General features: G+C 48.9%; 1 protein-coding gene across 1 annotated transcript in view; it reads left to right on the top strand.

The window, feature by feature from the left end:
- The window catches only part of GRIK4 (glutamate receptor, ionotropic, kainate 4), a 315,486-nt gene that overhangs the window by 255,230 nt on the left and 36,873 nt on the right, over positions 1 to 23,383 (top strand). Inside the window, exon 11 of the mRNA XM_010830486.1 lies at positions 1,167 to 1,370. Within this exon, the coding sequence (XP_010828788.1) occupies positions 1,167 to 1,370 (204 nt within the window). The remainder of the gene's footprint in view (positions 1 to 1,166; positions 1,371 to 23,383) is intronic.

Here is a 23,383-nt window from a genome sequence, read left to right on the forward strand (position 1 = left end):
ATATCCTGCCACTTCAGCCACCGCCTCTATCCAGAGGCCCCATCTGTGCCCCCGATCCTGCCCTCCCTCCGTATTCCAACATTCAGTCGCATATTTGCTCCTGAATCACCTATTCAACATGTTCCAAACCTCTTCCTTTTCAAACCATCCACGGCCATGATGACACCATCGTGAGTCTCCTGTTCAGGCTCTGAGGGTCTGAGGATCCTCCCTCTGTGCTCCACACCCATCCTGGCATCCACCTGGCCCTCTCTGTGCCTTGTCCAGCTCTGAAACCCACCTGAGCCAAAGCACAGCTCAGGAATCTCTATCTCCTAGCAGGAAAGGCTCTGTCCTCACGCCCAGACCTTCTCTCTCGCTCACTTTGTCATATTCTTCACTCACGTCTTTGAGTCTCTAAAACTCTGAGTGCTTCCCTATTATATATGTGTGATGTACCTCACCCTGGCATCCAAGGCCCGTGCTGACCCTAACTCATCTTTCTAAATTTATCCTCCCATCCCACCCCTGCCCACAAGCCAGGCTCCCACTCAAGGGTGCCTCCATCATCTGCTGAATGGGCCGAGCTCCATCTCACTGGGGATTATGTCCTTGACCCTGCCTTTCCCCTGCCCACACAGCCCTCTGTCCCCGCCACTTCCATTTGTCAGTCTGTCATCCTCTGGAGCCCAGCCTGCATCCCACCTCCTTCGTGGAACCTTCCTTGGACATTTCACCTGAGAGACCCAGCCCTTCTCCCAACACCCATGGCTGGACCCATTCTGCCTTGGGTTGTGGTCATACAGTGCATTTAAGAACCTTACCTGTCATTAGCATCCTTGCATCTCATAATGCCCTGAGATCAGTCTATGTGGAATAAACAAAAGGAAAGGGGGGGAAAGGATGGAATGAAATGGAAGATGGGGTCAGATGATGACCTTAAACGAGGTACAGGGGCTTCCACTGGAGCCTCTGTGCAGTGAGACCCTTGCGTGTTCCTGGTAAGAGAAGTGCCTTGAAGTCAGGAAAGGGAGGTAATCGCCACCTCCAAAGTGTCCCATTACCCAAGCCACTTCCCTCCTCCACCCCATCTTCTCCCCACCCTCCTGTGTCCCCGGTCCCCTCATCACATGTGGCTGAGACGCCAGGGCTAAGATGAGAATGACAGCTGCCCAGTTTTGCTGCAGGAAAACCCGTATTTAATGCTGAAGGGGAACCACCAGGAAATGGAAGGCAATGACCGCTACGAGGGCTTCTGTGTGGACATGCTCCAGGAGCTGGCAGAGATCCTCCGGTTCAACTACAAGATCCGTCTGGTCGGGGACGGCGTGTATGGCGTGCCCGAGGCCAATGGCACCTGGACGGGCATGGTCGGGGAGCTGATCGCTCGGGTAAGGAAAGAACAGGTGGTTTGGATCTGAGGGTGGGCTGGGGAGGGTGATGGAAGGACAGAAGGTTGTGCTTTATGTTCATGAACCCTCTGTTTATTCAGTCAGTCATGCTTTTTTCATTTATTTGTCCATTCGTTGCATGAATCTTCCCCAAGCTGGCACCGAGCCAGGCACTGGTGATATATATACATTGATTTAGTCATTGGTGAATAGGACTACTGTGATCCTTGCCCTGTGGCTCTTCTGGTCCCAATCTATCACCTGTAATGGCTGAGGAATAGAGGCTTTGACCAATAAACGCAGCTTAGAGATTGGGTTCACTTTTTGGATAATTCAGGTGCTTTTTGTTCTGATTTTTTTAAATTATTTATTTTTTGGCTTCGCCGTGTCTTCATTGCTGCACGAGGGTTTTCCTCTAGCCGCAGTAGACAGGGGCTACTCTCTAATTGCCACGCATGGGCTTCTCATTGTGGTGCCTTCTCTTGTTGTGGAGCACCAGCTCCTGGATGCACAGGCTCAGTGGCTGTGGCACACAGGCTTAGTTGCCCTGTGGCATGTGGGATCTAGGGCTTCCCAGGTGGCACGAGAGGTAAAGATTCCACCTGTCAATGCAGGAGAAGTAAGCATCGCAGGTTTGATCCCTGGGTCTGAAAGATCCTCTGGAGGAGTGCGTGGCAGTGCACTCCAGTATTCTTGCCTGGAGAATCCCATGGACAGAAGAACCTGGCAGGCCACAGTCCAAAGGGTCACAAAGAGTCAGACACAACTGAAGCAACTTAGCACACACACATGTGGGATCAGTTGGACACAACTGAAGTGACTTAGCACACACACGTGTGGGATCTAGTTCCTGGAGCAAGGATCAAACCCGTGTCCCCTGCACTGGCAGGCAGACTGTCAACCACTGGACCACCAGGGGAGTTCCAGTTTTGATGATTTTTTTGATCATCAGTACCCCTGGCAGAGTTTGGACAGGCCCTGGTGTAGAACACACCTACATCAGCTGACTTTGATGCTTGAGAAGGGCTGTCAAATAGACATGGTTAAATAACAAGGGAAAACGGACCGACTGTCAGAGGCATTGGTCACAGTTACGGCTGTTTTGTTACTTCTTGTATTATTTTCTGCTATCCTTAATGTGCCCTTACAGACCAGGGCCAAGGCGCGCTGGGGAGGGCTGTACATTTTCAGGGTGAATGTGGAGACTTGATTAAAAGGTAGGTGAGCATCCTAGACTGTCGATCATCATTTGGTTAGAGCAAGACTGTAGAAAGTTCTTCCAGGGCCAGAGTGCTTGTTTTCTTGGTACAAACTACGAACATCTGTAAAAATTAAGTTGTCATTAATTCACTGTCTGTATTTCCATAACTGAGTGTTTCTCATCAGGGTGGGTGATCAGCACCCAACGCAGAGATCACAGACCTAGGTTCTTAGAGCGACCTTGAACCGACCCGTCCCTCTCCGTGCTTTCCAAGTGCAGAGGGAGCCCCTGCAGGCTCCCAGCCAGTGCCAACGTGAAGGGGGCTTTACATACATTATCTCTAATCCTCTCAGAACATACCTTTCATTAATAGTTCCTTGTTATCCTCATTTTACAAATGTGCCACCTAAACAGAGAGTTTGAATGATTTGTCTGAAGGCACACCGTCAGGGTGAGACAGGGCTGGGATTTGAACCCAGATGCGTCTAACTCCAGAATCCCACCACAGCACACGACCTCAGCTGGACGGAGATGTTACCAAGGAAGGTCCGCATAAGCCCAGTCCCAGCCTTTGTATTCTCCTTCCCTTTCACCTTTGCTTGCTTTTTTCTTTCCTCTCATCTCTTTATCTGTTAAATTAACATGATTGTAATCCTTTATATATGGGCTTTCCTGGTGGCTCACTGGTAGAGAATCGCCTGCCAATGCAGGAGACATGGGTTCGATCCCTGGGTCGGGAAGATCTCCTGGAGAAGGAAATGGCAACCCACTCCAGTATTCTTGCCTGGAGAATCCCCATGGACAGAGGAGCCTGGCAAGCTACAATCCATGGGGTCACAAAGAGTCGGACACTACTGAGTGGCTGAGCACACATACCGCCTTTTATATGTACCAAACTTGGGATAAAAGATACATTTTTTAAATCCCAGTCTTCAAGGATAAAAAGATTAGTAGGGGTATTGAGTAAGCAATCCTTGCCAATGCATGATGGAAAGTTCTATATAGACAAAGCGTGTGGAAGGCATCTAAGGGCTGAAGTGGGATGGTGGTTAGGAGTTTTCCTGACAGCATTTGCAGTGACTCAGCGGGGCCAGTAGCAAGGCTTGTTCAGTGAGACCATGAATTGTCGGGTTCCTAGAGTCCAGGAGGGAGGCCCTGCTGGCAGAGTGAGGCTTGCAGGCAATCAGTGGAAGACCATAGAAGGCCCAGGAGGCCCTGAGAGCCTCTCACAGGGACAGGCTGGGGGTGAAGCCTTCTGCCATCTTTGAGGCTCAAACTCCTAGCGGATGATGCCCACGCATCAGGAAAAAAGGACATTTGGCTCTTCTCCAAGTTCCAGAACCCCTCCCAAGGCAGTCTTATTGTTTAGAACCCCCGGTAGAGGCGCCCTCTAGTGGTTAAACCTCAGAAAGCTGAACCGCCCATCCTCCTGTCTTACTCACGTACTCAGTGACCTTGAGCCCGTTTCTTCAGCTCCCTTGGGCTGCCTTGTGACTTGTGGGGTGACTTCAGGGATGTCGGAGTCGGTGCACAGCCATCCCCTTATCAGCCCCTTAATGAGCTGTGACGTGGACTGGCAGGAAGAGGAAAGGATCCGGGACTCAAGGACATGCAGCTTCATACTGAATGATTTGGGCAATCAGACTGGTATCTTAAAATTCACCCCAGATCTGCTTTCAAGTCAAAACACTGCTGCTTTGGTCTCATCAAGATGTGGCTGGGTAGTATTAATTAATTAAGGAATTAACCCATTCTTTCAATACTCCAGTACTCTTGCCTGGAAAATCCCACGGACGGAGGGCCTGGTGGGCTATAGTCCATGGGGTCGCTAAGAGTCGGACACGACTGAGCGACTTCACTTTCACTTTCAATACATATGCTGGCCCTGATCTAAGGTTCAGTGCTTGATATGTCTGCCCTGATGTCCCCTAGGATCACAACAGTCCTGAGGCCCGCAGCCCTGCTGTATGACCTCTTCCCCAAGTTGCTCAGATCAGAGGTTATAACAGCAAAGCCTTGGGGCTGGCTAGTCAGTGTCCCAGACAGAAGAGACCTCAGAGGTCATCTCACCTAAATCTGTCACTTATATACAGATGAGGAAATGCAGGCTCCGGGAGGTTAAACAACCTGCCAAAGATCACACAGCTGGTAAGTTTAGAGTCAGCATTTAAGCCCTGGTCCAGCTGACTTGGGGCTTCCCTGGTGGCTCAGACGGTAAAGAGTCTGCCTGCAATGCAGGAGACCCAGATTCGATCCCTGGGTCAGGAAGATCTCCTGGAGAAGAGCATGACAACCCACTTCACTGTTCTTGGCTGGAGAATCCCCATGGACAGAAAAGCCTGGTGGGGTACAGTTGATGGGGTCCCAAAGAGTCGGACACAACTGAGTGAGCTGACTTCAGTGCTCATGGTCTGAGAGTGGGAATCTTGATGTTAAACCTAATTTCAGTTCACTTACTTACTAGCTGTGTGTTCTTGGGCAACTTTTTTTTATCCTTCCCACCCCATCCCCCAAGGCTTCAGGGTTTATCCAAAAAGAATTTTTGTAAGGATTTAAAATAACACACACATGAGCATGCCCACACCCACAGAAAGTTTGACATACAGGAATCTCTTTAGATCATTTGAGGAATGCAGTAGCCTCCTGGATGGAGAGTGATGCAGTGTAAAGAGTCATCTCCTGGGTCATCTCTACTGGGTGTTCTAGAGCCTCAGTCTTTCGTATCCATAGTCACCTGCTTACCTAAGACTGTGCGGCTAGCACTCATGGCGTGTTAGTTATGAAAGAGCATTCAAACATATTTTCTGCTTACTTTTGAAAATCATCAGAGTGTGTCTTTTGGTGTAAATCCCATTAAAAGTAGGAGTGTGGCTGGAGTGAAAACAAGTGGCTTCACGTCAACTGGGCAGGTGACTGGCCTCTCACCCCCAGGGCTGTGTCTGGGTAGGGGAAAGTGCAGTGTGTCTGTTTGGGAGCCTCTTGGGTCTGGATTCATTTTGCCCCCAGTCAAAGCCTTCACAAGCTGAGCCCACAGCAGTGATGGTGTGTTTTGGGGGAGGTGTACTTGGCAGAGAGGAGGAGATGGACTAAAGCTTGAAGAAGAAGATGCCCTTGGAACATCCTCTTGTGTCACCCCAGTATATTTATTTAAAGTGAATTTTTCATTGAAGTTGTTGGAGGTATTCACATATAGAGATGAATGAGACAGACACTAGGTCACTCTTTGATGGAGGACCAGTTGCGTAAAAGCAGAGTGAGAAAGGCTAGGATGGGGCGGTAGAGGGGCTGGTGAGAGGACTGGAGGAGGGCCTCCTGACTGCTTTGGCGGTGTAGGAAGGACACCTGCAGGAGATGATGCTTGACAGCTCCAGGAGGAGCTGGCCAGGGAGAGCAGGATGTGGAGGGAGAAGATCAAGCCAGGAGGGAGGACGCCAGGCAGAGTCCACAGCCTGGAGACAGGAAGGGGCATGGCAGTTTCCATTTTAGGATACTACGCCTGTAACAGAGTGTGGTGGGAAGTGAGCCTAGGAAGTGGGCAGTGGTCTATACGGCCTTCCACAGTGTGGAACATGGATGGGTGGAGGGATGGGAAAGGCCTGGAGGCAGGGGACCAGGGAGAAGATTGAACTGTTGCAAGAGGTGATGAGAACCAGAAGTAACTTAGGAGTCAGAAGAAGCCTTCAAAAGCTGTCTTTAAAGGTAAGTTTTTCTGTAATATAGAATGGCTCAGCGGTAAAGAATCCTCCTGCCAATGCAGGAGACAGGAGTTCCATCCCTTACTAGGGAAGATCCCCTGGAAAAAGAAATGGCAACCCACACCAGTATTCTTGCCTGGAGAATCCCATGGACAGAGGAACCTCGAGGGCTACAATCCATGGGGTCGTAAAAGAGTCAGACAGCCTTAGCGACGAAACAATAAATACAATCTTTATAAAATATATGTGTTTTTAAAAAAATTACTTATAATTCCACCAGCCACTCATACCCATGGTTAACATTTCAACATGATCCCTTCTGATTTCTTAATGAGTAGGTACTTACACAAGTTTTTTCTTAAATGAGATCATAGTGTAATTCTGTTTGGTAACTTGTGGAAGCTATTTAACAGATGGACTGTCAGGACTTGAGGACTGAATGGACGTGGCCCATGGGAGGCAGACAAGAGTAGAATGGATGACACCCAGGTTTCTGATGTGGACGCTGATGTGAACGTCTGGGTGGTTGGTGGTGCCAGTCTTTGAGGTGGAAAACCCAGGAGAAAAACAGATCTGGGAGGAAAGAGGGGGAGGATTTCCGCTTTGGAAACGGTAACTGTGAAAAGTCTTTTGGACACGTAGGTAGAGATGCTGAGCAGCGAGTTGGTTAGAGTGGGCTCTGCGGCTCCAGGAGTAGGTGCTGGCGTGGTTGGTGAGCTGTAGGTGGTTTGAAGCTGTGAGGAGGGATGGAACCCTCTGGGAGAAAAATCATACATTCAAGAGGGAGGAGAGGGAGGAGAGCCTGTGAAGGATGCTGAAGAGAGGTGGGTAAAGAAGCTTCCCACCTCTTGAAGGGAAGCACAAGAGAGCCTTCCATCAGATTTAGAATGAAGAAGCCACGGACAAGATTGGTTTCAGTGGGTGCTTGGATTGAAATCACACTGCAATGGTTGAATCATGGTGGAATACTCTTTACAGAAGCTTCGCTCTTATGGGAAAGCAAGATAAAGGGCTGTAGCTAGAAGGAGCTGTGGAGCTGAAAGGTTGGCAGTTGTTTAAAACGAAATCGCTTGTGGAAGTGGCTGCTGGGAGTTGAGAGCGCGCGCGTCTCTTAGGCATTGGGGAGAGGCAGGGACGGTCACGTGGCTGGAGCAGAGTCCTGGTGGGGATCACGGTGGTCAGGACAGAGGGTGGGGGAATGGCGCATTCGTGAAGGGGTTTGGGGTCCTCGCCGAGACATGAACGGGTCACTGGGAAGCAGTGCGGTCAGGGGTGCGTCTGTCCTGGCTGTTGTCCTAGTCACCCCCCAACCCACACACGTATGCGTTGATTTCGTGTTTGAAATTACTTTCACAGCACTAACTCTTTATCCTCCATAATGGCTCTGTGAAGTGGATCTATGGGTGAACACCCTGTGGCTAAGAAGTACAAATGATTCACCCCCGGTCCCATAGCCAGCAGGTGGGCACCTGAGTCCTCGTGGCCTCTCCTGATGGACTTACACCCCCATCTCCCTCCAGCCATGAATGGTGCTCTCTTCCGAGAGGTCTTTCTAGGCAGAGCCTTTGGAGGATGCCCAGCAATTGGTACCCACGTCTGACTCTGGCCCATAAAGGGGCTGCACTTTATTTGTAAACTGAGTGGATGACCTCTCTGACCCCTTCTCCTCTCCCCCAGTTGTGTGTCAAGCTTTCTTGTGGGTTCAGCCCTGAGCACTGGTATCCTGGAAGGGGAGAGATTACATTTCACATCCTAGGGGCCCAGCTTGGAAAAGAGTAAAGCACACTCAGGAAGAGAGAGAGAGCCCCCCTCAAGCTTCAAAGCTCAGAACCAAGTCCCCTGTTGGCAGTCAACGCCAGGTTGGCAGAACAGCCCATTTAGGTTCAAAGAGAAAGGGGCTTTAGAAGGCTTAGATTCAAGGCTCATAAGCTTTGGACATCAAATAGCTCTTACCAATGACATTTTGATGAATTAAGTGTAGATGAAGCTGAAATGCCTCATTCCATTTCCCCTCCTGGGCCTCTAGGAGAAAGAATTGTGGAGAGAGTTTGCCGGAGACCTGGTGGGGTGGGCTGTCTGTGGCCTCGATCCACTGGGGAAGTTGCTGAGAGACATTTTGCTGAACTAAAAAAAAAAAAAAAAAAAAATCCAACTAGTCCCCTGGGATTCCTTTTCACCTTGAAACCAGAGACTATTTTAACTGAAAATAGGTCATGGAATTCTGTTCTTTAAAATCAAGATACTGATCCAGGGGCTAAAACTGAATGCTCAACTCTTTTCCCATGTGACAGCCAGGTTCAAGGGGGGTACTTTCTCTTCTTCTTAAAGCCTGGTCCCTGCATTTACTCAGATAGGAGGAGGTGGGCTCCAATGATAATTCAGCAAGTCATTCATTCATTCACTCATTAATCAAAGTGTCCGCTCTCTGACAAGCACTATTTGGATGGGAGGAATTGCTGGTAAGGAGCTCAGGACCTACGCAAAGAGACCAATAAACCACAAATTCCAGTATCGTGTGATACATGCTCTATTAATAATATTAACAGTGCTGACAAAGGTCCATATAATCAAAGCTCTGGTTTTTCCAGTGGTCATGTATGGATATGAGAGTTAGACCATAAGGAAGGCTGAGTGCTGAAGAATTGATGCTTTTGAATTGTGGTGCTGGAAAAGATGCTGGAGAGTCCTTTGGACAGCAAGGAGATTAAACCAGTCAATCCTAAAGGAAACCAACCCTGTATATTCATTGGAAGGACTGATGCTGAAGCTGAAGCTCCAATACTTTGGCCACCTGATGCGAAGAGCCAACTCATTGGAAAAGACCCTGAGGCTGGGAAAGATTGAAGGCAGGAGGAGAAGGGGGCGACAGAGGACGAGATGGTTGGATGGCATCATCGACTCAATGGATGTGCGCACTCCAGGAGATGGTGAAGGACAGGGAAGCCTGGCATGCTGCAGTCCATGGGGTTGCAAAGAGTTAGGCACAACTTAGTGACTGAACGACAACAATGATGAAGGTAACAATGACTGACATGTATTAAGTGTTTCCTGTGGGCCAGGCACTGTTTTACACGCTTAACTCATTTGTCTTCACGATAACCAGATGTTCCAGGTGAGGAAACTGAGTCACGAAGCAGATGACGTGGTCACATGGGTAGTGAGCGACACTGGTAGGGCTGGTGGAAGCACGAACAAGGTATGTACAGGAACGAGCAGGGAAGGACTCACCCAGGAAGGGATCGTGGAACAGAGTGTTGAGGATGGAGGAGCATCATCTCAATAGAAAAGAATATTCTAGGTGCAGAAAATACTGAGATTATACCAGGCAGTGCAAATGGCTCTGTGCGGCTGGCATCAAGTATGGCAGGGAGTGGAGGTGGGTAGAGCTATAGGCAGGGGCCAGTGGTGACAGGGTTTATATGTTTGTATATTTAAACTATGTCCAGAGGGCTAATGGGGAGCTTTTGAAGAGAGAGAGGTGGTTGGTTTGTTTTATTCCAGGAGAGGATGCTGTAATTGGCTTTGGTCCCGGAAAGTTAGTCCGGGAGGCGAGATGGGGATGGATTGGATGTGGGAAGACCAGATTCAGTTATGCTTATCAGACAGCGGTCCAGGGATGCCGGGGGCGGGATGCGGCCCCAATAAAAGCAGGGTCAGTGAAGATGACCAGGAGAAAACGGCGACAGTGTGGGGTCTCGGCATGTCATTCTAGGACCTACTGAGTAGGGGAGCTCCCCTTTCATGGGGACTTTTAAGCAGGTCGTCCTGCCTCTCAGAAGAGGGAGGGCTGTCTGACTCTGGGCAAGGTCCTTCCTGGAATGGCTTCTCGCGGCATGTGTGTCAAGCAATGGTCCCTGCATACAACCCCGAGATGCGGGAAGGGAGGAAATCCATCTTGTCTGGTTCATTATCCACAGGCTGTTGTCCTTGAGAATAAAAGGGCCAGAGCCCTGGGCTGCTTCCTGGACCACAACCGCTTTCGCTCTCCATCTCTCATCAGACCCTCCCTTACAACTGTCTGTCTCATCTGGAGTCCTCAAAGGTTCCTTTCTGTTACTCAAGTCCTTTCACCCACCCGATAAAAGCCAAGAAAAGCAGTTTTGAAACTGCGGCCGCTGTGCCTTTCTTCTGAGACGTCTGTCTCAGCTGCCGCCCGTGCAGCTGGGTGCTGCTGTCTGTCTCTGTGACCACTGTCCTCTCTCCACATTTACGGCTGGGGCGCACAGCCCCCAGAAGACTGCGGCTGGGCCTCTGGACCCGCAACATGCAATGAACATGAGCCCCAGACAATACCCTACCTGGCCGTCACAGGCTTTCAGCTGAGGGCTCTGTCCTGGGCCTTCAGACTTTCCTCTTGCTCTCCATGGCTCTGTAGAGAATTACAATGGGGGGAGTGGTCATCTGACGAAGGCACTGTGTCCTGATTCAAAGCTGAGCCCCCAGGAGGGAGAGCAGGACAATGACGGCTGCTGACAGAGGCAGCCACTGTATAGGAGCTCGGCAGATGCTGTTTCATGTAATCCGTGCATGGCCTGAGAGGGATTATTACTCCATTTTACAGATGGAATGGAGGCTCAGAGAGTCAGCAGTGGACCCAAGCACAGACTCACAGCAAGCAGCCAGAGCCCAGATTCACATGCTATTCAGACCCCTGTCTTGAGTGCGTCTTACTGCACCACCAGGGACGCATGAGAGCTGGTGGCTGGAGTGGATTTTTGCGTGATTTTGGTACAGCCTTCCTGTTCTCTGCATCTACTTGCTAGGAGAATGGAGAGGAAGGAATAGACTGGACCAGAAGAATGGCAGGAAAAGAGGAGGCGCTGCACGGCCAGATTGAGAGGGACACATGGGTGATATTTACATCCTCAACTGCATTATCTGGGAAGTGGGTGTTTTAACTACTTCCTTTTTACGGACTAAGAACACACAGCCCTAGAGAGGCCAGCACCTAGAAGCACGAGGATTTGAAACCAGGTCTGTTTCCTCCAGGAGCTCTCCCACTGGAAAGGCAGACAGATGGCAGAAGTTATTTTAATACCAAGTTGTATGGAATAAAGCTCTGTTATAGATATAAACTACATCCTTTTCAACTGACAAAGTAGGAGGCAGAAATGACTCCTCATTGGGGACCGCTGGGATGGATTCTTAGTGGCAGCGGGACTGGCAGCTCCTTGCGGGCAAGCACAGTATTTCATTTCTCTTGATATCCGCATGCACCTAACACAGTGCCTGGGACACAGCAAAGTGTATCAGATAGTCCCTTTAGGTCATGCAGAGCAAGGCACCAGGTGATAAGTGTTCCCTGAATAAACTTAAGGAGTTCATTCCTTAACAGGTTTCTATCAACCCAGTCGTTAACCTGAGGCTTGGAAAACTGGGCCGTGAATTGATTAATCAATCAGCAGATAGTAATTTAACACAGCGAGTCAGTTACTGTGCTCGAGGTTTGGGGGGAAAGGATAGATGAGATTTGGTTCTGTCTTTGAGAGCTTACAGGCTCGGTGATATGGAAGTAGGCAGAATACAGACACGTAAAAGAAGCCGTGTGCTAGGGTGGGCAGGAGAGAGGTGAGTAGGTTGCTAAGGGAGCCCTAAGCAGGGCAGGACCAGGGAGTGACAGTGTACATCAGCTGTGAGCGTGCACAGCTTAAATGCTCATCTCCCAGGAAGCAGTGTCAAGATGGTTCCCGCTCTGGGATCATGGAACATGAGGCCCAGAGAATCAGCCACAGATTCAGGAAGAGAGAGCAGAGCTTTGTCTGGCTGTCCTGAGAGTATAAAGGGTTCTTTCTACTGAAGAAGCTGCTATGGATGGGAATCCCAGGGGTTTTGCAGTTCAGTTATGTTCACAGCTACCCCAGCAGCTCCAGACTGGTAACGCCTCCAAACCCCATGGGTGTCTAGAAAATGGCCTGGGAAATTTGTCAGAAGGCTCCCTTCTTGGAAATTATTTCCGCCTTCCCAGCTGAGTACCAGCTGTTTAGGAGAGTGAGGGTCTGCAGAATAAGTGAAAGTGGATTAATTAAGGCATCTGAAAGCCTTCTGAGAGATTGGCTTGCTGTGACACAGAAGAGCCAGGCGGTAGGGAACTGATTTGGGGCAGGAGTGGGGACGGAAGCTGTGAAAAGTGGGATCTTAGTATCTCCTAAGAGTCCTGTAGTCCTGATTGCCCGCCTCATGTGGCAGAGATGAGGTGTCATCTATGGGCTTGACCATGCACTGGGCTGTAGTCTGAGGTCAGGAGTGCTTTGAAGAGGTCCGGTTGGGCATGAGGACACTTATCCTCTGTCTTTTTCCCCAAAGTGAAAGGAAAGTTGCTCAGTCGTGTCCAACTCTTTGAGACCCCATGGGCTATACAGTCCATGGAATTCTCCAGGCCAGAATACTGGAGTGGGTAGCCTCTCCCTTCTCCAGGGGATCTTCCCAACCCAGGGATCGAACCTAGGTCTCCCACATTGCAGGCGGATTCTTTACCAGCTGAGCCACAAGAGAAGCCCCTTATTCCCTAAAGTACCCAGTAATTCAGCTGCTGATTTTTCTCCAAAGCCTGAGTCTCTGGTGTTACTAACCCTGGGTCTTGTACCTCCCTTCCCTCTTGGAGTTAAGGATGCTTTTCCTGAACCTGGGACCAGGGCCTTACTCACCCTACTTAAGTGCTTCCCGTCCTCAGGCACTATTGATTCAACACTGGTTGTGACTTCAGGTTAAATAAGACCCAGTTTTTACTTTCACTAGGTTCACATTCTACCTTTACAGAGCCTCCAAGAATGGTTGTGCAAGTTGTATATTGTACAAGGGGTGGGTGGGGACTGAAATCCAGCCTCACGCAGCTCACCAAGCATGTGCTCTGGTGTGAGCCTCTGCTGCTGCTGCTGCTGCTGCTAAGTCGCTTCAGTTGGTGTCTGACTCTGTGCAACCCCATAGAGGGCAGCCCACCAGGCTCCCCCGTCCCTGGGATTATCCAGGCAAGAACACTGGAGTGGGTTGCCATTTCCTTCTCCAATACATGAAAGTGAAAAGTGAAAGTAAAGTTGCTCAGTTGTGTCTGACTCTTCACAACCCCATGGACTTCAGCCCACCAGGCTCCTCCGTCCATGGGAGTTGCCAGACAAGAGTACTGGAGTGGGTTGCCGGTGCCTTCTCCGGGTGTGAGCCTCTATCCACCTGTAAATTTTCCTCCTGCAAAGACATCTTTAGTTTGCCAAGTCATGTGCCCACTAAGTTTGCTAGGAGGATCAATTTTTATAATTTGTACAATGGCCCCCAACTATAATAGGAATGAGGCCCAGTGCATAAAAATAATGAGACCACAGCATGAGATACATGCAAAATGGGATCATATACAAAATTTTATGGGAATACAGGAAAAAAAGAAATTATTCAGCTCCAGGAAGCCAGGCAAGACTTTAGAGCAGCAATAATGATAATAATAGCTATTGTTTATTGAGGAGCTACTACCTGCCAGGCATTTCTTATGCGTCATTTCCTCTCCAACAACAATCTTACAAATAAATGTTATTATTCACAGTTTATAGTGAGGATGCTGAGGTTAGCTCCAGCTTAACAGAGAGACTAACTCAGCTAACAAGTTGATTGATTCTGGAATTCAAAGCCAAGCCTGACATCAAAGTCCATGGTCATTCTAACACACTGTGATGCTTCTAAGGGAAGTAATAGTCAAGTTGGACCTTAATAGATAAGTAGGAATTTGACACGGAGAGGGCAATGGCAGCCCACTCCAATGCTCTTGCCTGGAAAATCCCATGGACGGAGGAGCCTGGTAGGCTGCAGTCAGTCCATGGGGTCGCTAAGAGTTGGATACAACTGAGCGTCTTCACTTTCACTTTTCAGTTTAATGCATTGGAGAAGGAAATGGCAACCTACTCCAGTGTTCTTGCCTGGAGAATCCCGGGGACTGGGGAGCCTGGTGGGCTGCCGTCTATGGGGTTGCACAGAGTTGGACGCGACTAAAGCAACTTAGCAGTAGTAGCAGCAGCAGCAGCAGGAATTTGACAAGAGCCAAGGAGGAAAGAGTTACAGGCAGAGGGAACTGTGTGGGCAAAGACATGGAGTTTGAACTATGTGACAGGTGTAAGGAACACAAGTAGAGCAATGTGGCCACGTCATAGGTTAAAGAGAGATCAGGGCTTGAGGTGACGCTGGAGAGAAAGTGTGGGACAGATTGTGAATATCACTGTAGGGAGTTTGGACCATATTTGAAAGCTAGTAGGTAGTTGCTGGGGGTTTCCAGGTGGCTCAGTGGTAAAGAATCGTCTTGCCAAGCAGGAGACACTGCTTAAATCTCTGGGTCTGAAAGATCCCCTGGAGAAGGAAATGACAACCCACAGCAGTATTCTTGCCTGGGAAATCCCATGGACAGAGGAGCCTGGCGGGCTACAGTCCATGAGGTCACTAAGAGTCAGACACAACTTAGCTACTGAGTGCACACACGCACACATACACACACACACAGGGAGTTGCTGGAGTTTCTTTAAGGGGGGCAGTGATGTGATTAGATCTTTTGTCTGGAAGTAGATTCTAGAGCAGTGGTTCTCAAAGTGTGGTCCTTGAGCCAGCAGCACCAGCATTACCTAGGACTTGTGAGCAACCCAAATTCTGGGGGCCCATCCAGACCTGCTGAATCAGACAGTCTGGAGCAGGGCCCGGCAACATGTATTTTCACAGGCCCTCCAGGTGGTTGTAATGCACGGTCAAGTTCGAGGACCCCAAATGCCCTTGGCATCCACTCAGCTGGACAGATGGAGTGGGGAAGAACTAGGAGCAATGAGGCCAGTGCAGAAACTACTGAATAATTCCAGTAAAGACTTGAGTGATGACAGCGGTGATCAGATCCGAGCAGTAGTGATGGATTACGTGGGCGTTTCAGAGGTAGGATGGATGGGGCTTGGTCATTGACTGGAGAAACAGCAGGGAGGTAGGACGGGGAGACTCTGGCTGACTCCTGGTCTCGGTTTTAGATGACAAGTGCCTGGTGAAGTCATGAACTGAGAAACAGCCTCTGGAAAAAACAAGTTGCTTTAGATGGCAGAGGTGAGGAGTAGATGACGTGGGTCTGAGGTACAGGCAGAACTTGGAGGTGGAGAAATATAGTCCGGGGGTAAGATGGGCGAGAGGGCAGAGCTGGGCCGAGCTCCATTGGAGGGTCGCCAGAGGCAGGAGGTAGTGAAATGGGGGGAGCTGAGCATGCTCAGCCATCCTCCACCCCTCTCCCCATGCCGTAGCACCCACCCCGGCTGCTTGGACAAGCCAGTCAGTGTTTGTGATCCACCCCACTCCGCATCTTCATTCTCAAAATGGTGATAGTAGCATCTACCCCCGGGTTATTATGAGAAATCAATGAACTGTAATGTCTCAGTATCCCTGGCATGCTGTGACTCTCAAACAAGGTCAGACCTCTTCTCTCCTTCCCTGCTGTCTGTTACCTGCCTCTCCCATAAGACTGCTTGCACTTCCTCTCTGGACCTAAAGCCTTGGTCCCTCCTCCATCCATCCCCAAACACGTGGGTCCACAGGCCTGCCTTTCTGGAAGATGTGCTTGTCCAGGACTGGGTCCTTCCCTGTCCCAGGCTGGCCTGGGTTAATTGGGTTAATTTCTCCTTGCAGCACCTGTCTGGAGACCACAGAAGTGTAACTGATCAAGACAAAACTAAAGTACCACGTGTCTGGTCGTGCTCCTGTGGCCTGAGCTCTGGCTGCCTTCTAAAGGTTATCTGCATCAGTGGGAACCTGCCGTGGTTCTAACCCCCTCTCCTTGCCCTCTTGTCTGGGGAAAGCAGACACAAGGAACAGAAATTCCCTCCAGAGGAATGGTCTCTGGGTCATCTCTTGCGAGAGACATAGCCTCTGTTAGATGAAAAGGTGGTGGCATTGGTGGCAAGTTCACATGTCCTCCTGATCTTAGAAAAAATACCTTGAGTTGGAAGTCTAGGTGTGTCCCTGAGCTTTAAGCTGGTGCCAAATCTCCCTGGGCCAACATTTGCTCCCTTGTTCAGTGAGCAAAAACATCTCCTCCATGTTCTACCTTCATCAAGCCAGGAGTAACTAAAGAACCTCTTGATGAGGGTGAAAGAGGAGAGTGAAAAAGCTGACTTAAAACTCAGCATTCAAAAAGCTAAGATCATGGCATCTGGTCCCATCACTTCATGGCAAATGGTGGGGGGAGTGAAAACAGTGACAGATTTTATCTTCTTGGGCTCCAAAATCACTGTGGACAGTGACTGCAGCCATGAAATTAATTGGCACTTGCTCCTTGGAAGGAAAACTATGAAAAACCTAGACAGTATATTAAAAAGCAGAGATGTCATTTGCTGACAAAAGATCTGTATAGCCAAAGCTGTGGTTTTTCCACTAGTCATGTACGGTTGTGAGAGTTGGACCATAAAGAAGGCTGAGCACCGAAGAATTGATGCTTTCAAATTGTGCTGGAGAAGAATCTGGAGAGTCCCTTAGACTGCAAGGAAATCAAACCACTCAATCCTAAAGGATATCAATCCTGAATATTCATTGGAAGGACTGATGCTGAAGCTGAAGCTCCAATACTTCGACCACCTGATACAAAGAGCTGACTCATTGGAAAATGCTGGGAAAGATTGAGGGTGGGAGGAGAAGGGGGTGAAAGAGCATGAGATGGTTGGATAGTATCACCGACTCAATGGACATGAGTTTGAGCAAACTCTGGGAGATAGTGAAGGACAGGGAAGCCTGGCGTGCTGTAGTCCATGGCGTCGAAAAGAGTAGGACATGATTTAGTGACTAACTAACAACTACCTTCATCAGTCACAATTTCACCAATGTCCCTACCATCTAAAGAAGTAATTAAGAGCTCACAAGACCCTGCATCTCCCATCACTGGCTCCACTCTCTCTGACCTTCTCTTGACTCCTTGTACGCGGCATGCCCAGTTCCAGCATATGGTTTGTGCTCTTCCTTCTAGCAGAAACCTGTTCCTTCAAAGTCTCCAATCTACTGCTTCTTCCTGGTTATCTAGGTCTAATCCAGATGTTGCCTCCTCCAGGCAGTATTCTTTCTCTGCCACCTAAGGGACCGCCATCCTGTCTCTGAACCCCTCTCTTCCACAGTACCTTGTTGTATGATCTTCAAAGAAACCGTTGCCAAATGAAATCACCTTGCTTACTGTGAGACTAGAATGCAAGTTCTCTGAGATCAGAAATTACATTTGTCTTGTTCATCTGTATGCTGATGGCACCTGGAACAGCCCCCAGCATACTTAGGAATTATAGGATGGATGAAAGGGTAGATAAATGGGTGGATAGATGGATGGATGAATGAATAGATGGGTGGATTGATGGATGGTAAATAAATACATGGGTAGATGGATGGATGGACTTCCCAGATGGTGCTAGTGGTAAAGAATTTGATGCTTGGATCAGGAAGATCCCCTGGAGGAGGTCAGAGCCACCCACTCTAGTATTCTTTCCTGGAGAATCCCATGGCAGAGGAGCCTGGCAGGCTGTGGTCTGCCTGGGATGCACAGAATCAGACACAACTGAAGCAACTTAGCACTCACACACTCAGATGGACGGATGGTAGATAAAAGTTTGTGTGGATGGCTGGATGGATGGTAGATAAATGGGTGGGTGGGTGGATGGATGGATGGTAGATAAATGGGTTGATGGATGGATGGATGGATGGGTGGTAGGTAAGTGGATGGGTGGATGGATGGATGAGTAGATGGATGGGATGCCGTGAAGACATGTACAAAAGAATGAACCATTATAGCCCTTGACCCCAGAGACCTCAGAGCCTGGACAGACCATCCCAATGCCAAGAACCAGTGATAGACTTTCAGATGATCCCTTTGACTGGTAACAGGAACACACAGTGGCCCAGAAGTGCTGGCGCATTCAGCAGGCTGGGGCAGCAGAGATGCCATGGGCACCCATACACTTCCCATCAAATCTCTGCCTCCCTTCCCAGCTCCGTCTTCCCCTGGTCCCCAAAGCTGGGCCCTCAGCTCACCCCGGTGTATGTGCAACCCCACCCTACATCCCACACCAATATTGTCTTGAGAAAGAGGAGCTTAAGCCCCCTCCCCCTCTTTCCTCTCCTCATAGGGTGGGAATGTCTGAGATGAGTTGTCTGACTCTGAAATTGACCCCATCTTCTAGTTTGCTCTCTGAGTCACAGCCCTCTGTCTTCCCTCTTTAAGCTTTAGTTGGCCTAAATGGTTGTCTGCTCAACTCTCATCACACACACATTTGTCCTCTGACTGCCTTTGTTTTACATATATATATATATATATATATCTCTCTTTGTTTTGACTGTGCTGGGTCTCAGTTACAATTCATGGAATCTTTAGTTGTGACATGCAAACTCTTAGTTATGGCATGTGGGATCTAGTTCCCTGACCAAGAATCGAACCTGGGCCCCCTACATTAGGAGCACAGAGTCTTAACCACTGGACCACCAAGGACGTCCCCTCTAACTGCCTTTGCAATCAGCCTCTGCTTGTGCTTGCCAGTTTTATTTCCTCGAGTATAGGTGTTGGTAGAGAGAGTGCCATCATGTACACCATGAAGCAGGCGCTTCATGGACATCTGAGTCATCTCCCCTGAGACTCCTGTATTCTGAGCTCAACCCCTTGTGGCTCCCTAGGCTGACCTTTCACCTCACCTTATCACCTCCTTGGGTGATATTGCACCAAAGATAGTCATGGTGCTGTTTATTGAGCGCTTACTAGATGCCAGGTGCAGTGCTAATAGTTGCTCTACAACTATTATCTCATTTAATGAAGCACAAGCTGGAATAAAGATTTCCAGGAAAAATAGAAGTAACCTCAGATATGCAGATGACACCACTCTTATGCCAGAAAGTAAAGAGGAACTAAAGAGCCTCTTGATGAAAGTGAAAGAAGAGAGTGAAAAAGCTGACTTAAAACTCAACATTCAAAAAACAAAGATCATGGCATCTGGTCCCATCTCTTCATGGCAAATAGACGGGGAAACAGTGAGAGACTTTATTTTCTTGGGCTCCAAAATCATTGCAGATGGTGACTGCAGCCATGAAATTAAAAGACGCTTGCTCCTTGGAAGAAAAGCTATGACCAGCCTAGACAGCATATTAAAAAGCATAGACGTTATTTTGCTGACAAAGGTCTGTCTAGTCAAAGCTGTGGTTTTTCCAGTAGTCATGTACACATATGAGAAAGCTGAGTGCCGAAGAATTGACGCTTTTGAAATGTGGTGTTGGAGAAGAGTCTTGAGAGTCCTTTGGACAGCAAGGAGATCAAACCAGTCAATCCTAAAAGAAATCAACCCTGAATATTCATTGGAGGGACTGATGCTAAAGCTGAAGCTCCAGTTCTTTGGCCACCTGATGCAAAGAACCAACTTACTGGAAAAGACCCTGATGCTGGGAAAGATGGAAGGCAGGAGGAGAAGGCAAGGTGACAGGATGAGATGGTTGGATGGCATCACCGATTCAATGGACATGAGTTTGAGCAAGCTCCGGGAGACAGTGGTAGACAAGGAAGCCTGATGTGCTGCAGTCCATGGGATCACAAAGAGCTGGATATGACTGAGTGACTGAACTGAACTGAATCTTCAAAGAACCTGACAAAGTAAAGTATTCTGACCCCTGTTTTATAAATCAGCAAACAGGCTCAGAGGTTCATTTGTCCAAAATCATGGGGCTGAGAAGTGCCGGAGTCAGATTCCAAATTCAAATGGGTTTGCAGTGTGTCCTCTTGAGGACTGTGGGGAGCCGCCTTGAACACCTGCCATATTTGCTCATCCAGCCATCTCTGGGCCATCAGATCCTGCTGCAGTGGCTCCCTGTCCACTCCAGCCCCCACCCCCAGCCGGCGGGCACTGCTCATCCTTTGCCCTGTGCATGCACACTCAGTCACTCAGTCATGTCCAATTCTTTGCAACCCTATAGACTGCAGTCCACCAGATTCCTCTGCCCATGGGATTCTCCAGGCAAGAATATTGGAGTTAGTTACTATGCCCTCCTCCAGGGGATCTTCCTGTCCCAGGAATTGAACCCACATCTCCTGAGTTTCCTGCATTGGCAGGCAGAATCTTTACCACTAGGGCCACCTGGGAAGCCCCTTGCCTTCCCAGGAATAGATCTGCTCCAGAGCAACCATATGCGACAGTCCCCTCTGTCATTCCACCATCCATCCCTCACTCACAGAAATGAATTCACACCAGAAGGTCTTGTGTTTTCAGCTTGCTTGTTGTCATGGCTTGGCCTCACCATCTCAGTTCTTGGCCAGAAGCCTTATCTGCTTTAGGGGGCTTATTCACAGATTATTCTTCTGGCCATCCTATAGCTTGTCAGAAGCAACTGACATCCCACCATTTGTCAGCGTGAGAACCAGAAATGGCTCAGTGGTGCCAAAGGCAGTGTTGGCAGCTCTGGAGACGGCTGTCTGAGAGCCTGTTCTGCCCCGCCCTTTCCAGAACCTAGGGCATTATTCCTTCTGCAGTCCTCAGGTGAGCTCCCTTGCTCGATGACAAACTTCAGCCCCTGCTGTGTCTACATTTGCAATTTAGGCAAAAGGGTGAAGGCCTAGATCTTTAAAAATGGCAGCGGGCAGTCCATTCAGGGAATTTGAACAGCCCAGAAAGACTGTCAACTTTTGCTGAAAGGATCCTTTATCCACATCCAGGACACACCCTGAGCACACCTGCCTGGTCTTGGATGGCAGCAGGCTGGGGACCCAGCTGGCTGCTGGGGTTTGGTGAATGGTAGAATACAGGCAGATCAAAGCAGAGGGTGGATGTGGTCAGTAAGTACAGCAGATCAGCAGTTGTGTTAGCTGGTGTCAGTCTGACCAAAAGTGAAGGGGAGTCAGTAGGAGCCAATCAGGTAGGAGAGTTCAACCTTCAAAAACCCCACCAGATGGTCCAGTGGTTAAGAATCTGCCTTGCAATGCAGGAGACACTGGTTCAATCCCTGGTCCAGGGTCTTCCCTGGTGGATCCGTGGTAAAGAAACTGCCAGCCAATGCAGGAGACCGAGGAGATGCAGGTTCAATCCCTGGAGATCGAGAAGATCGCCTGGAGGAAATGGCAACCCATTCCAGTATTCTTGCCTGGAAAATTCCATGGACAGAGAAGTCTGACGGGCTACAGTCCATGGGGTCACAAAGAGTTGGACACAGCTGAGCGACTAAGCACACACACCAGGAAGATCCCACATGCCGTGGGACAACTAAGCCCTTGAGCAGTAACTACTGAAGCCCGTGTACCACAACTACTGCGCCTGCACTCTACAGCCCGTGCTCTGCAGCAAGAGAAGCCACTGCAATGTGAAGCCCGTGCACCACAGCTAGAGAATAACCCCCCGCTCGCTGCAACTAGAGAAAACCTGCACGCAGCCACAAAAAAACAACTAGCTAAATAAAATTATTAAATTTTAATAAAATGTATTTTTAAAAAACCCACCAGGCAGGACGGTGCAGCCCAAAGCACAGGCCACATATTGGGGGTGTCGAGCAGATGGGCAGAGGATGGAGGCGGGATCCCAGAATCAGAAAGAGCATAATATTAATAGCAGCAAACATGATTGAACAGTGAACATGTTCTTTGTGTCAGACCGTAGACATTAACTCATATAATCCTCACAGCAACTCTGTAAAATAGAAGCTGTTGCCATTCATACTTTACTCATGAGAAAACACGTTCAGAGAGGTTAAGTAACTTGCCCATGATCACATAGCTAGCAGGACGAATACTTAAACCCAGGACCCACAAAACACTGCGAAAACATCACTATCCAACATGGGATGGAGTGCTGTCTCCTTCTGGGTTTTAAGACCCATCTAGAGTGGAGGCCGGCAAGTGTTGGAGGGTGTTTTCGGCTCCCAGTTGAGGGGCCAGGTTCCCCGGCCCCCAGGCACTGGGCTCTGCCCGGTGTTCACAGCAGAGAGAGAGTTGGCTCCTGAGAGTTTTACAGTCCATCCAGTTGTTTGCACCAGACAAGGAATCTGGACTTTTCTCCATCCAGATGCAAAATACAAATCCAGTTAAAACAGCCAAATGTTCCTTTTAGCTTGTCTTGAATTAGAAGCCACCCAGATGTTTAAACAGAGATAGGCTATAGATTTGTCATGTCTGAACATATCAGCCCCTGGCACAAATAATGTAGCCACTGCAGCCTTGTATGTATCTTCCAGGCTTTTTTATTCCAAAGAGTCAGCAGGCAATGTTTTATGTGGCAGCCTGGATGGGAGGGGAGTTTGGGGGAGAATGGATACATCATATGTATGGCTGAGTCCCTTTGCTGTTCACCTGTAATTATCACATTTTTACTTGGCTCTACTTTAATACAAAATAATTTTTTTAAAAAAGAGTCAGCAAGATGCTGAATATCAGGCTTGATGGTAGCCACTCTTTCTTCTATTTGGGCAAATCACTTAACTTTTTAAAAAGCATTGTGATTGAAATATACATATAGAATTCACACAAATCATAAGCGTCGACTTGACTTATCACAGAGGGGACGTACCCATGTCATCACAATCCCGGTCAAGACACACACCAGCACCAGCACACTGCAGAGCCTTGCCCCTGCCTGCCAAAATGCCTCCCTTCACTCTGCACCCTCCCTCCTCCCAAAAGGTAGCCATCATCCTGAATTGAACACCATCTTTGCTCTTATTCTCCTATCTCTACATTGGCTACTGCTGGCTTTGAAGTTGTTATGGAGCTCATATGCAGTCTGTGAAAAGAATTTTAGGGGTGTTTATTATGAGGGAGCATGAGAACCCTGTCAGCACCTCTCTAAAGTAGACCAAACGCACTTCAGCACCGAGGAGGAGGGGCCAGAGGCTTATGACAGCACCTCTAGCTGTCTTCTTGGGAAAAACAGCAGGGATTCCTGAGAAAATGCCCTCTGCCCTTGGCAATGGCTTTGACTTGTGCATATACTGATAAGAAATGAGAAAAATGTTAGTTGTTAACCAGTTCGTGGATCTGATGAGTCAGGTCATTGCTCACCCTTCCTGGCACCCTGTGGCACAGCTCAGGGGTCAATCTGAGGCCAGTTCAGACATTTCTTCTGTCCAGCAAGACAGTAAGGGATGGGGGAATCACTGGAGGAGGCTTGTTGACTTGGAGTTCAGCAGGG

Source organism: Bison bison, unplaced genomic scaffold (assembly GCF_000754665.1).
Source record: "Bison bison bison isolate TAMUID 2011002044 unplaced genomic scaffold, Bison_UMD1.0 scf7180017864518, whole genome shotgun sequence".
In the NCBI taxonomy this organism is placed as follows: Eukaryota; Metazoa; Chordata; class Mammalia; order Artiodactyla; family Bovidae; genus Bison; species Bison bison.